This window comes from Metarhizium robertsii (genome assembly GCF_000187425.2).
Source record: "Metarhizium robertsii ARSEF 23 chromosome Unknown MAA_Scf_3, whole genome shotgun sequence".
Classification (NCBI taxonomy): Eukaryota; Fungi; Ascomycota; class Sordariomycetes; order Hypocreales; family Clavicipitaceae; genus Metarhizium; species Metarhizium robertsii.
The window spans coordinates 474,678-487,287 of record NW_011942171.1 but is presented as its reverse complement, the minus strand read 5'-3'; the positions used below and the strand labels follow the sequence as shown (position 1 = coordinate 487,287).

At 50.4% G+C, this 12,610-nt stretch overlaps 4 protein-coding genes across 4 annotated transcripts; 2 read left to right on the top strand and 2 right to left on the bottom strand.

The window, feature by feature from the left end:
* Nucleotides 1-201: 201 nt before the first annotated feature.
* MAA_00376 (Glycoside hydrolase, subgroup, catalytic core) lies at nt 202-4,567 on the top strand (the record flags this gene model as incomplete). The annotated part of the gene is made up of 4 exons (XM_007818374.2): nt 202-1,951; nt 2,023-2,436; nt 2,544-3,207; nt 3,298-4,567. The coding sequence occupies 4 exons, from the start codon at nt 202-204 to the stop codon at nt 4,565-4,567; spliced, it is 4,098 nt and encodes a 1,365-aa protein (XP_007816565.2).
* Nucleotides 4,568-6,113: 1,546 nt separating this feature from the next.
* Nucleotides 6,114-6,419, bottom strand: MAA_10894 (plasma membrane SNARE protein (Sec9); the record flags this gene model as incomplete). The annotated part of the gene is made up of 1 exon (XM_011412840.1): nt 6,114-6,419. The coding sequence occupies one exon, from the start codon at nt 6,417-6,419 to the stop codon at nt 6,114-6,116; it is 306 nt and encodes a 101-aa protein (XP_011411142.1).
* Nucleotides 6,420-8,281: 1,862 nt separating this feature from the next.
* Nucleotides 8,282-9,694, top strand: MAA_00375 (integral membrane family protein; the record flags this gene model as incomplete). The annotated part of the gene is made up of 4 exons (XM_007818373.1): nt 8,282-8,425; nt 8,545-8,664; nt 8,786-9,147; nt 9,271-9,694. The coding sequence occupies 4 exons, from the start codon at nt 8,282-8,284 to the stop codon at nt 9,692-9,694; spliced, it is 1,050 nt and encodes a 349-aa protein (XP_007816564.1).
* A 244-nt stretch (nt 9,695-9,938) lies between these two features.
* Nucleotides 9,939-11,075, bottom strand: MAA_00374 (glycosyl Hydrolase Family 88; the record flags this gene model as incomplete). Its single annotated transcript, XM_007818372.2, has 1 exon — nt 9,939-11,075. One exon carries the CDS (start codon nt 11,073-11,075, stop codon nt 9,939-9,941), a length of 1,137 nt encoding a protein of 378 aa, XP_007816563.2.
* Nucleotides 11,076-12,610: the final 1,535 nt, after the last annotated feature.

The following is a 12,610-nucleotide window of genomic DNA, read 5'->3' as shown; positions in this document are numbered from 1 at the left end:
GAGTTGATCGCCACCCTGCCCCGGGCCTTTTATCACGCATATGGCTTTTTGTCTCACTTAGACAACATTAAGTCTATCCATTTCTTCCTCTTCAGTTGGCCGTTCTATTCTCGTCCCACACTTTCTCTCTCACTCTCAGTGGTAAAGGCATCTCATTCACGGCAAAGGGGGATTTGGCCATTCCCTACCCCCTCCAATAAAATGAAAGCATCGGTCTATCAGGTTGCTATACCTCATGTACTTTTCTTCCTACAGGCCGCAGCCACGCTACAAGGAGGCCCTCCCACCGTGGTGCGGACGAGCTCAGCAGGCGCATTAGAAACGCTAGACACAGAAGGCAACAAGGAACTCGAAGAATGGCTGGCAGCAAACATCAGAACTCCCCCTTCTATGCTCAAACCGTGTCCGCTGCCCTGCAGCGAGGCACCAGATAGCATTAATGGAGGTGGATGGTTTTTGGTACCCGATGCTACCAGTTTCGCTCAATGTAACAAGACATTGCTGCTGGATCTCGTCGTCAAAAGTGACGATCCACCAGCCCTCAGGGCATGCACGGCTGATTATGGCTCCAATTATCAACTTTCCAAAATTCATAGTCCTGATGATGGAAATGCAGCCCTTTGCTCTACACCTAACCACGAAATGGTGAAGACTTCTATCCGCTTGTTGGAAGTCTCGACTCCCACTCAGAACAATGACACGTTTGCAACTCAACATCTGGTGTCAGCAAGTCGTCAGGTTATGCATTACTTGGCTTCTCAGAAACCTTCTTGTTCGAAAAATGCCTTAGCATTCGGCTATAGCCAAACTTCTGTCGTTGGCGTCTTTGCTGGCGCTGAGGTTCACCAGCATGGACTGGCCATCGACATTATCAACAGCCTCCTCTCATATGCGACGGAAAGGTCCATTTCCCAGACCACAGTTCTTCAACTGTGTCAGGAACATGGCCTTGGGGCAGATTATTCATTTGGATTAGTTGCAACTAACGCAAACAACTTGAAGTTTGCTCAGGAAGCCGTCCGCCGGTGGGCAAGCGGCAAATGCGTCGGTCCGGACGGGGGGCGAGATTGGAAGGAAGTTACAATCCGTGTGCCCTCTATTGTGAGGCCAACCAATACGACGGCCTCTTCAAACATGACTGGTTCACGTCTCGGCTCTAGGTCTTTCTGGCAGGATCTTGCTCGGGTCCATTGCAAAACGCTCACCGTCAGGAGCGGAGACGGTTGCTGGGCTTTGGCCAAGATATGCGGAGTTAGCCAGTCCGACCTGACCAAATATAATCGCCGTGCAAATTTCTGCGATACTTTGGTCGTTGGTGAAAAAGCTTGCTGTACTCGGGGCATCCTCCCTTCAAGCATTCCTGATTCCAAGTCCGACGGCACATGTGTAACCAAGGAAGTCAAGAGCGGCGATAGCTGCGGCTCTCTAGCCTCAAAATGTGGCCTTAGTGCAAGCGACTTTATGAGGTTGAATACTAAAGAGGATCTATGCTCTACCCTAGCTGAAGGCCAGCAAGTCTGTTGCTCGCGCGGGAAGCTGCAAGACCGGCGTCCAAAACCCGAGTCGGACGGGACTTGCGCTTCTGTCAAGACGAATCGAGGCGACAGTTGTGCCAGCATAGCCGCTTCTCGGGACCTTACGGTTAGGGATATTGAAAGTTTCAACGAGGACACCTGGGGCTGGAATGGTTGCAAAGTGCTCTGGGTTGGCTTCAGACTCTGCGTTAGTGAAGGGAAACCGCCCATGCCGGAACCGGTATCTAATGCCGTCTGCGGTCCAACAGTTCCCGGTACAAAGGCGCCAGCTAAAGGCTTCGACTTGTCGAGGCTTAACCCCTGTCCTCTCAAAGCTTGTTGTAATGTTTGGGGTCAGTGCGGGCTTTCAGACGACTTTTGCATTGAATCCAAATCTGAGACTGGTGCCCCAGGAACTTCTGGCGTCAGGAACGGATGTGAGTAGGAGACTGACCAGTGGAATTTTTATTTCCCTTCAACATGACCTACATATTGACGACATTTGTAGGCATTAGCAATTGCGGAAGAGCTATTATTAGAAGTTCGCCCCCTCCGAGTGTTATCAAAATTGCGTATTTTGAAGCGTGGAATCATAAACGGTCCTGTTTATGGATGGATATTGACGATATTGATACCACGAAATACTCTCATATCCACTTCGCCTTCGGTGAAGTGACGAAAGACTTCAGAATCGATATCAGCAAAGTTCAGACCCAGTTTTACAAGCTTAAAGCTATGGTGGGTGTTAAAAGGATCATCTCACTTGGAGGCTGGGACTTCAGCGCCTTGCCGGGGACGTATAATATCCTTCGCGAAGCTGTCCAGCCAAGGAACCGCGACAAATTTATCACGAATATTGTGGATTTCCTGATCCAGCATGATCTTGACGGAGTGGACCTTGACTGGGAGTATCCTGGGGCAAGTATTTGAGCCTTGACACGGTCGTGATTGAATACATACTACTTGAGGAGCTATAGCTAACACGTATATATATAAGCATATAGGCTCCCGATATTCCTGATATCCCAGCTGATGACCATCAAAACGGCTTGAACTATTTTAAACTCGTTGACGAATTAAAATATAGACTATCTAATGCTAAGTCTGTCTCCTTTGCAGCTCCATCATCATATTGGTATCTAAAGGCGTTTCCTATCTCACTCATGGCCATGTCACTTGATTACATTGTTTTCATGACATACGATCTCCACGGGCAGTGGGATTATGGCAACAAGTGGACATCTCCTGGCTGCCCAACAGGTAATTGTCTGAGATCCCACGTTAATATGACTGAAACTAAGGATGCCCTTGTCATGATCACTAAGGCTGGCGTTCCATCTAACAAGGTCGTGGTGGGCGTCGCCAGCTATGGGCGCTCTTTCAAGATGGCTGAAGCTGGCTGTTACGGGCCACTTTGCAAATTTACTGGAACCCCCCGCATATCTCACGCTGCCAAGGGCCGTTGTACAGACACGTCCGGATACATAGCCAATGCAGAGATTGAAGAAATCCTTGCCAGTGGCAAGGTCACCAAGCAGTGGCGAGAAGCTGGCTCTAATATTCTGGTCTACGACGACACTGAGTGGGTGGCGTACATGGACGACAAACTTAAGGATATTCGAACTCAGTTTTATCTCATGAATAACTTTGCTGGAACGACGGACTGGGCTGTTGACCTGCAGAAGTTTTTACCGTGAGTCGTTCTGCCCTAAACTTCTGTGGATTCTTTCATGTTCTCGGAATTATATTTGAATCTCCAACCGATCTAACACTGCACCATCAGTGGCGACGGTATTCCTGACGACGATTTTGAGGACGAATATGAGCCATACATTGATCCTGATTTTTATTCGGACTGTAGTGGTAAATACAGCACGTTGGGCGATGTTGAAAAACATCTAACTACGATGCCCACCCACTGCACAGAGAAGTACATTGCTCAAGCAGAGTCGGCTATGATTAAGGAAGCCTTGACAAAGCACCTCGAGCTTCTGCAAGATGATTACGACAGCAAATTCAAAACCTATGAACGGTTTGTAAAACAGCAAGTCCCTGTGCAGATTAATAACTTTATGGCGAGCGACAAAGTACATCAATACTTTAAATGCTCAGAGTATAAGAAGGTTATCTGTTGCAGTGACTGTACATATGCTACATGTCTCGAGACTTGCGCCAATTTTGCCGGCTGCAAGAGCGGATATCAAACGCTAGATATTAAATGTCCACAGCAGAAGGATGAGCTCGAAATGATTTCTATGGAAACCACTCCTAACGCCACGTTCCGCCTTGAGGACGAGGAGGGGTTTTGGAAAGAAATCGGGAGCCAATATGGTATTGAAGAGGCTTGGGTGGCATTTGGAAGAAGACATATGAGGACAGCTAACGGCTGCCAGTACGCTGGCAAAGCCATTCATGAATGCCAAAACCAGAATGACCGTTGGTGGTACAACTACCCGATCGCCGCTGACGACAAGATCAAGGTATACAACCCAAAGAAGATTTTCGGTGACTCCACAGACACCATTGCAAGCCTGGCCGAGAATTTGGACATTATCAAGGACCTGAATATCTACGACACTTTGATGCTGTGGTCAGACGTCGTGGACGCGGCGTCGCTGCCAGCACTTACCCTGCAGGCAGCAGTCGAAAATATGAAAAGCATTATTGACAAGGCTGAGGAAATTGAGAAGAAGCAGAAAGAAGAGTTCATTCTGAACATGGTGATGGGAATATTATTCTTTATCCCCGTCGTTGGGGAGGCGGCCGGCTCGGCGGCCGGCTCGGCTGGTTTGACAGCCGCTCGATCTATGCTACGCCTAATAGGTGCGGCAGGGGATGCGGGCATGACTGTATACGATATCGTCAAGGACCCTAGCAATGCATTCATGGCGGCTTTTGGATATGTTCTCGGTGCTGGCGTGGGACGATCTGGGTTTCGGGACGCCGCAAATTCTAGGCGAGCAGTGCGGCCTAGAGAACTTGCTGCAGTCGGCTCATTGAAAACTGATCTCCGGAGAATTCAAGTATCCCGTAAGAACATCTGCTATCTCTAGAAATTGGGGAGGAAAGAGAAATAAAGGAAAAATATAGGAGTTGCTGTGTCCCAAGACCCTTCCTTGCGGCAGTGCTCTTTTATCGAGAGTTTAACTCCAGCCCCCTTTGTATTTTAGCTGAGCTAAACGTTATTGAGAACAAAGCTGAGTTCACTACAGCTAGCCACGTGCAAAAACCCATTGACGTTAGCTGCGTGGTACTATTTGTATGCCAATGCCTGTTGCCTTGCTATCTTTTGTAAAAGCTTCTCCCTGTTGGTCGCATCGCACCGAGGGTTTTGAAATTTGATTTGCCGAGCTCTGAGCTCGTCAAGAAGGACAAGAGCATTCGGGTTGTTTTTCGGACCGGAGCGGGAAAGCAGGATAAGGGATCTCGCTCCCGACTGACCATCCAGCGGGCTATAGCCCGTCCCAAACCACCCAAGCCGCCAGCGATGAGGAAAGTGCCTGTGGAATCCAAATCTGGGGTGGCCTGACGTATAAATGGACGTTGGTCTTGTGTTAACCGGGAGATTGGAAAGACTATTGTGATGAGAGCTTACCTGCACAGTATCCATATTGTCAAACTTCACATGAAGATGTTCCGTTTTCTTCAGACGATGCAGGTGATCGAAGATGCCGCGCAGATCTGATGCAGGGAAGTAGGTGACATGGGACTGGGAAGGCGAAGAGAATTTCTTCTGGGTCGACAATGACGATAGGACTTCCATGGAAGGACTCATCGCTGACTTTGGAATTGTCTCTACTTTGACGGCTTCGTCATTCGATAGCTGATCCATATACACCGTAGAGAATCGTATGTTGGGGTGTGTAGCGCCGATGGTCGAGCGAGATGTTCCAAGCGATAAACTTGAGCTGGAAGATACGCCGAAAGTAATGTACCGACTGGAATCTTTAATAACTCTACACAGCAACTATTTAGGCCCAGGAAGTCTGCTTGTATAACCAGGTCAAATCTTCTCGCCATATGAGACACCAGCATGGCCCGCTTGCTGAACCAGATCTTGGGGATGATGCGCTCCCGAGGCACACCGAGCACGCCACAGATCCAATCGCTTTCTATTTTGTCGGTGACTGTGACCCAAAATTCCGAAAGAGCCTTCAACTGAGACTGGTAAACTCCCGGTTGACTTACGCAGACACGGTCGCCCAAGCTGAATGACGACGAGGGGTTTGCGCTCATGTCCGTCACCACTCCAGCACAGAATGTGCCCAAGCCTTGCTAAGTATTCTCTCCTTCTCGGCTGGACAAATTACTCGAGGAGACGGCAGCGTCTGCAGAGTCAAGTACCATCTCACGCACCATGATGGTCAACTCTTCGTCTTCCTGCCCATCGCTTACATTCGTACCCTCTCCACCATCACCCTTTCTTGGGTATACGCTTTGTATATTCACAGCCTCAACGTACTGCCGAGTGTCTCTTAGCTCTTCGCTGAAAATTGCTACGGTCAAGGGGGGTTGCCGCCACAGGACATCTGTTGATAGTTCATTAAGAACTACAAGGTTATTCACCATCGCCTTCAGACTCCTGCCTTCGGCAAGTCATCAGGTGTGCAGTATAGCGTCCATCTCAACGTACTCCTGTTCATACTGGCGTGGCCCACCAGATGTGGTCGAGTTCAAGTCCACGATTTGTTGAATGATCTTAGTCAACCAGTCCATGCTCTCCGGGGTTTCAAGGGACAAGGTGAAGAGGTGCAAGCCGTATTGCTTGGATCGGAGTGTCCGCGCGAAACCCTCCATCATGGCTGTATCGGGATGTGGCATGACGCTACCTCCTATTGAGACCCAGAGCTGGCAGCGGGCCAGTACCACCAGAGTTTGCAACCGTGGCCACAAGACTTCGCTCATGTTGGACCTCAGGAAAGAGGGATTATAGCCGAGCAAGGAAATTGTCACTGCATCATTGGATAAGTTGCCCTCGGAGAGAACAGCGGCTGCGGCAGTCAGATCCAGAACATCATGAGGTTACCCTATAAGCCCCTCAAGAATTTTTCTCGCGTCTTGGGGGCCAAATCCTTCTGCTTCTCGCATTGAGGGTCAACAATAATCGGGCCCTGCTTCGTCGGCCCATCAACTGCTGACTGTTATACGACAAGGCTTTCGCCCTTCTGTCTGGATGCCACAATCCAGCCACTATTCTGATCAGTCAAGAGTGAGTTCTCATCGCATAGGCAGGTATCATAACCATCAAAAACAGCCGCCTGGAAGAGAAAGTTCCATTGCTCGAGAGTGATACTTGGGCCCAAGATGCGGTTGAGTCCGTCTTGTCCGTCAACTCCGACCCACCAAGCCAACAGTCCATCCAGTAGGCTCAAATATCTCATGCATCATCAACCTGCCGCCAGACTTGAGTGTTTCGCGTGCCTCCGCCTGTACCGCCGTGAATCTAATTCAGGTTGAATTGGCTTGCAACACGTCTCGGCGAAGCCATAATACGGTTCCACGTCCCGACGAAAGCCAGCGCGTTCGGGCCATGATGGATGCAGAGCCCCGAGATACTCGTCGAGCTTCTGGGAAGTCATTGTTGTCATCTCATATTTGTAACTGACCGTCATGTGCTACTATCGCGGATTTGGCAAGGTTGCAGGCTCCGGCGATTCGGCCTTGATTGTTCTCAGCTCGAAGCTTTCAAACCACAGTCTCGGCTGGCCTTGCGCAGCGCTGTCGTTGCTGGTGGCGAGACCAGACACCGTGAAGCCTTGGTTGGTATCCTACAGGACGGACAAATAAGCAGTAATTATATTATTTTTTAGTCTATTAAAACTCTTATTATTAATCAAGTATTTATATACTAGTAGGAATCTTTAAGTTAGTTGCTTGTGCACCCTCGACACTTGGTGTAGTTATATGTAGGCCACGGTGGAAAATGGAGTCCAGAGAGGCAGGGTGGATTATAATCCCCGGACAGTTCTTGGAGCGGAGGAGAACCAGCCAAAGTCAACATGACGGATATATTGTACCCCCGGAAGCCGGACCTAAGCGAACGGGCAGAATGTTCCAAAACTCTCCGTCTTACCCACCCTCGCTTCGTCCCGCGCTGGACTAGGCCAAATCCGGGCATTGCGGGGCTAAGGCGTCCAGACTGCAAGAGTAGAATTCGCATCCTGGTGGGCTTATTATGACAGTGGCGCGGCGCATGCCAGCGCCCACGAAAACCAGCATCCATTATTGGACTTGGCTGGTAGCATGGAAAGGATTGGTGTTACGTACTCTGTACCACCACCGACTTTGCTTGTGTTCAGCCCCAGCCCAATTGCTTTGCCGACCGTTCAGCTCTTTCGATACATATGTATGCTGTCTGCTATTTGCCACTGTTGCTGGAGGAAGAAGGCTCGATGCCTCCTGCATTGCCTTGCCGGAAATGCGACCTTGTTGTAGACCATTCTGCGGTGGCATCTACCAGACATGACCTGAACGGTTCCAAGGACGGCTCACAGTGATGCTGATTTGCATCGAGCGCTGGTCTCTTCATCAGATCTTCACCGGCCGTAAAATTGGAAGAGTGTGCCGCCTTTGCATTGCATGGCCACTCTCCCACTTGATGGTCGTCCGATCCTGCAAAAACCCTCTCTTTTAAACTTTGCATCTCCAGTCTTTTCTGTCGAGATGACAGTCGAGCGCAGAGCCTGAGCCTAGACCAACACGCCATAAAACAGCCTGACAGGCAGCTCAGAATATCCCCTTCGTCCCACACGAGGCAGGAGACAAAAATGGCTCAATACCGCGACAGCATAGTCGCCTGCACCGTCATCCTCCTCATCGCCAACACCGTTGCCGTGGCGGCCCGCGTGTACTCGCGGCTGCGCATAACAGAATCGTTTGGCGCCGACGATGCGATGCTGTGTTTGACCTATGTATGTGAGGTTTCACGATCCCCAGTCTGGCGAGCTAGTGCCAGGACCTCCGCCTTGTTTGCTCGGGAGCCACCATTCTTCCGACATGACGTTGTGCTGACATCCGACCTCGTGATTAGGTGGGCTACATCCTGCTGTGCGCCATGAGCTTCACGGCCTTGCACTACGGCTATGCCGCCGAGGACGACACACCGTACTCGACACTGCAGCCATACTATAATCCTGAAAAGGCAAAGCAGGTACGCAGCTCTCGTCGTCATGTTTTCCTGTACATGTCTCTCCCATGTCAGACGTGCCGTTAGAAGTCGTGGCAGAATTTGCACTGCTGGGGCATCAGACTAATCCGTCAATTGTACACAGTTCTACTTTGCCAACCAACTAGTCATCTACATCGATTCCGGTCTTATTAAGCTCGCCGTGGCGCTTGTACTCATGCGCATCGCCACCACAAAGGCTATGCGATGGCTTCTCATCGGATCCATGGGCGTCGTCGTTGTTTGGACCACCGTCATGACCATCTACTCGTCCTACCTCTGTGCCAAGGCCGGCACCAGCAATTACGCCGGGTCCAGAACGTGCAATATTGTTGGGTATTTTCGTACAACTACCAATATCCTGATTGACTATTTTTATGCCCTGCTACCGATCTATATCCTTTGGAATGTCAAGATGCGGTTGCTCTTGAAGTTGAGCGTTGTGTTTCTGCTAGGATTGGGCATTTTGTAAGTTGCATTGATGTCACCGTGTACTGGCCAGGTTGGGCATGTATAGCAGAGCCAACTCTCTTTAATGTTGGCTCAAGGTTCTTGAAGCCGCCCATCAGCTAACATGGCATCGCCGCTCAGTGCCAGCGCCTCCACCATTGTCAAGCTCATCATCATTATCCGCCTCAACCACGCCCGTGGCGATGAAGCCGAACACCTGCATTACCAGCTCCTCCTCTGGGCCGACGCCGAGACGGGGCTGGCCATCCTGGCCGCCTCGCTGGCCGCCGTGCGCCCGCTGCTGGCCAAGCTTCGCATCCCCGGCCTGACCAAACACAGCACGAACCGGTCGTCGTTGGCCCGCAACCCTCAAGTCAACGACAGCGATGCGATGGGGCCATACAGGGAGATTCACGATGGGAACCCATTAGTGGAGAGCGGAAAGAATGCGAGCAAGAGCCATGTCCATCACCACGAGGTGACTGACATTGAGAGTCATGAGATGCGGCCGTGGGAGTCGGGGACCCTTGGGGTCGGGCAGCATGGGAGTAGGGGCGAAGCATGACGGTAAAAGTATCGACGTTGGTCAATCGTCGTCCCACGTGCATCAATTACACCAGGCACTCGGCTTAGTTATGTATAAATTGAACTCTCTAGTGTGCTGATGTAGTCTTTCATCAGCAGCGGAAAAGAAACGAAATTCTGTCGTGGGTAAGCTCGAGAAGAAAGAAAGAGTTGCATCTCAGAGGGACTATTGATCATGTCAAGTCGCAAAAGCACATGCGATTCTATGTACGACGCAGCACGATTCATCTCAACCTCTCCACCTCCAACGCCGCCAAAATAAAAGCCGACTCCCCCAATAAACTATTCGGCACAATCGGCCGCGTGGTGTAATACTCAAACGAGGCCGTCGAGTTTAAGCTACATACAGAAACCGTCTGATTAAACCCAATCGTGCCGTTGCCTGTATCCGTAATAAATTCGCGCAAAGTATACTCGTACGCCTTCAACGCAGCACTTTTATAATCCGTCTGGTGTCCGGAAAGAAGCCCGATGCGTAGCGCTTTAAGCAAGGAAAAGGTAAAGAGAGCCGTGCTCGAGCTCTCGAGATAGTTTCCCCTTTTACCAGGCAGCGTAACGATTTGCCACCACGCGCCGGTTTCGGGGTCAGCGTACTGGACAAGAGAACGGGATAGCTGGACGGTAATGTCCTTGGTCAGGTTGCATAGCGTGAGGAGTTCGCCTCGTTGGACGCTCTGGCAGGACAGCTTGTCCCATGTTTGGACGAGAGATGCGAGGAACCAGCCGAGGGAGCGCCCCCAGACGTATGGGCTTGCGCCAGTTCTCGGGTCTGCCCAGATGGCACGACGGGAGTAATCGTAGCCGTGGAAGAGAAGGGATGTGTTTTTTTGGGTGCAGTGGTCGCGGAGCAGGCTGACTTGGAGAACCATGTCTGTCAGGTTTGTGTGCGCGGGGGCATACGTTGACATGAATGGCAAGAGGGAGAACATGCCGTCGAGGTAGCTCCATTCCGGGTAGACGTAATACCATAGCCCTCCATCGGCGTTTCTAGTCTGTAGTGCCAAGGAGGCATTGATTGCTTGGTAGGCGTTTTGGGATTGTGCAGTGACGGGCGCGACTTTTGATGTGAGGGCGGTGTGGATGGCTGTTGCGAGGGAGAATCGATCCAGTGGTTTCGTGGCAGCGATGGTAGCATTGGTTAAAGGCGCAGAGGCAATGTCTAAAACCGAGGAGAGGTAACGGTTGTATTGGCATTTAGTCTTTGGGTATAACGCAATGATGTCTTCGATTGCTTGGGCGAGGATCCCGCTCTCAAGAGTGCTGCTTGCTGCGCCCGAGTCGACGACGCCTTGTTTGCGAGCGACAATGCTATCGAGCATGTGGGTTGACATGCGCTGCGATGTGCGCGCAGCGGCTGTCATGGCGAGGAGCCATGCTGTGCGAAGGAGATGCATTGGGCTGGATGGTTCGAATTTCGGTTGTGCGGGGATTGGCAAGGCAAAGCCGATTCATCAGCTGATGCTGGTGTGACTGTACGAATCTGCAAGCTTTTATACTTTTGACGTGAGAATTCGTGGGCTCCCCTTTGTTTATTAAGTAGCACGGACCAACCAGACTTCACCCTGAGGACATATGTACATGTAGACATGGAACTGTCCAGCTGGTCAATGCTTCTGTCAATAGTGCATGTCAACTAGTAAAGTGTGTCGGACCGTAGAGGGACGGTCCAGGGGGTGCTGGCACGGTGCCAAGGCTCTAACGGTGCAGGAAGCTGAACTCGACGGTACGGGCACAGTTCAACACACGTAAAGGGTCTGGTCGAGTTTATATAAAAAAAATTGCATGATATTTTATGTGAATATATAATATGCTATAGTGGCACAAGACCCTGATGCCAACGAACGAGTTGTCCTGGGGGTAAGCAAAGCGGGCGAGAATAACCTGTCAATTGACATTGATTTGATGAAGACCAGACCTTTAAATTACAGTTGATCCTTTGGGGGCCTTTCGGGGACCTGCCAAGGGCCGCCTGCGACGAGCTCTGGCCTGCGGCTGGCTTTAGCTTGCAGATTGGCTTACATACGGCCGCAATACCAAATTACAAGGTTCGCGATATTACACACGTGAGTCTGGTGTAAATTAATTGAATACTTAAAAATACTCGGCTAGTGTGCCTGACGCATCGCGATACGTTTATGGTGTGTCGCTTGGTCCGTTACGGTTCTCTGGGCTAGGTTAGGTACAGCCAAAATACGGTCTGGTCGAACTGGCCTGGGTGCACAATGGCCAGTTGAATGGGTTGGCCTGTCATTTTACTTACTGTTGTGTCGACGACTTCGCTGGTGTCTTGCGCTAGCTGGAACATGGCATTTATCTTGGTATCCGGCACGAAACGCGCCATGTGCACAGTCCCGTCATTCTCGACCTACTCCAAATCGGATCCGGTCATCTGCGACGACGTCAGAATCTGCAGCAGGTTTTGCGCTGTGTGCTGTCACTCAAACTCATCGTAGATTATGTATGGCAGCGTTGAATTTTACGGTTAGTATACGATTTCGAGGCAAGTTACGACACGTATGCATTGTATACATGAGGAATGCCAAATAAATGTACAGTGTCCTGTGTACTTGGATTCTCTTGCATAGTGTCGGACAATCACTCAATTCCAAATATAGCTAACTACAAGTAGTTAAGCTTGGATAACTCGGCAGACATTTAACCAGACCGGCTGGCAGCGATGAACTCGGCCCGGCCGACCGAACTCTTATGTCAGCCGACAGACAAGATCCGGCCTCAGTGAACGTCGCGCCCATACACATGTTTGTTACTAGGGGTAATCTCTCTAGGTTTTATTTTTTCGTAGTGTATTGCATGGCCTTGGCTTAGTAGGAAATATTATATTAGCCGCTACGCTTTATCCTATAGATAAAATAATTGGCAATTGATAGGGACGCCG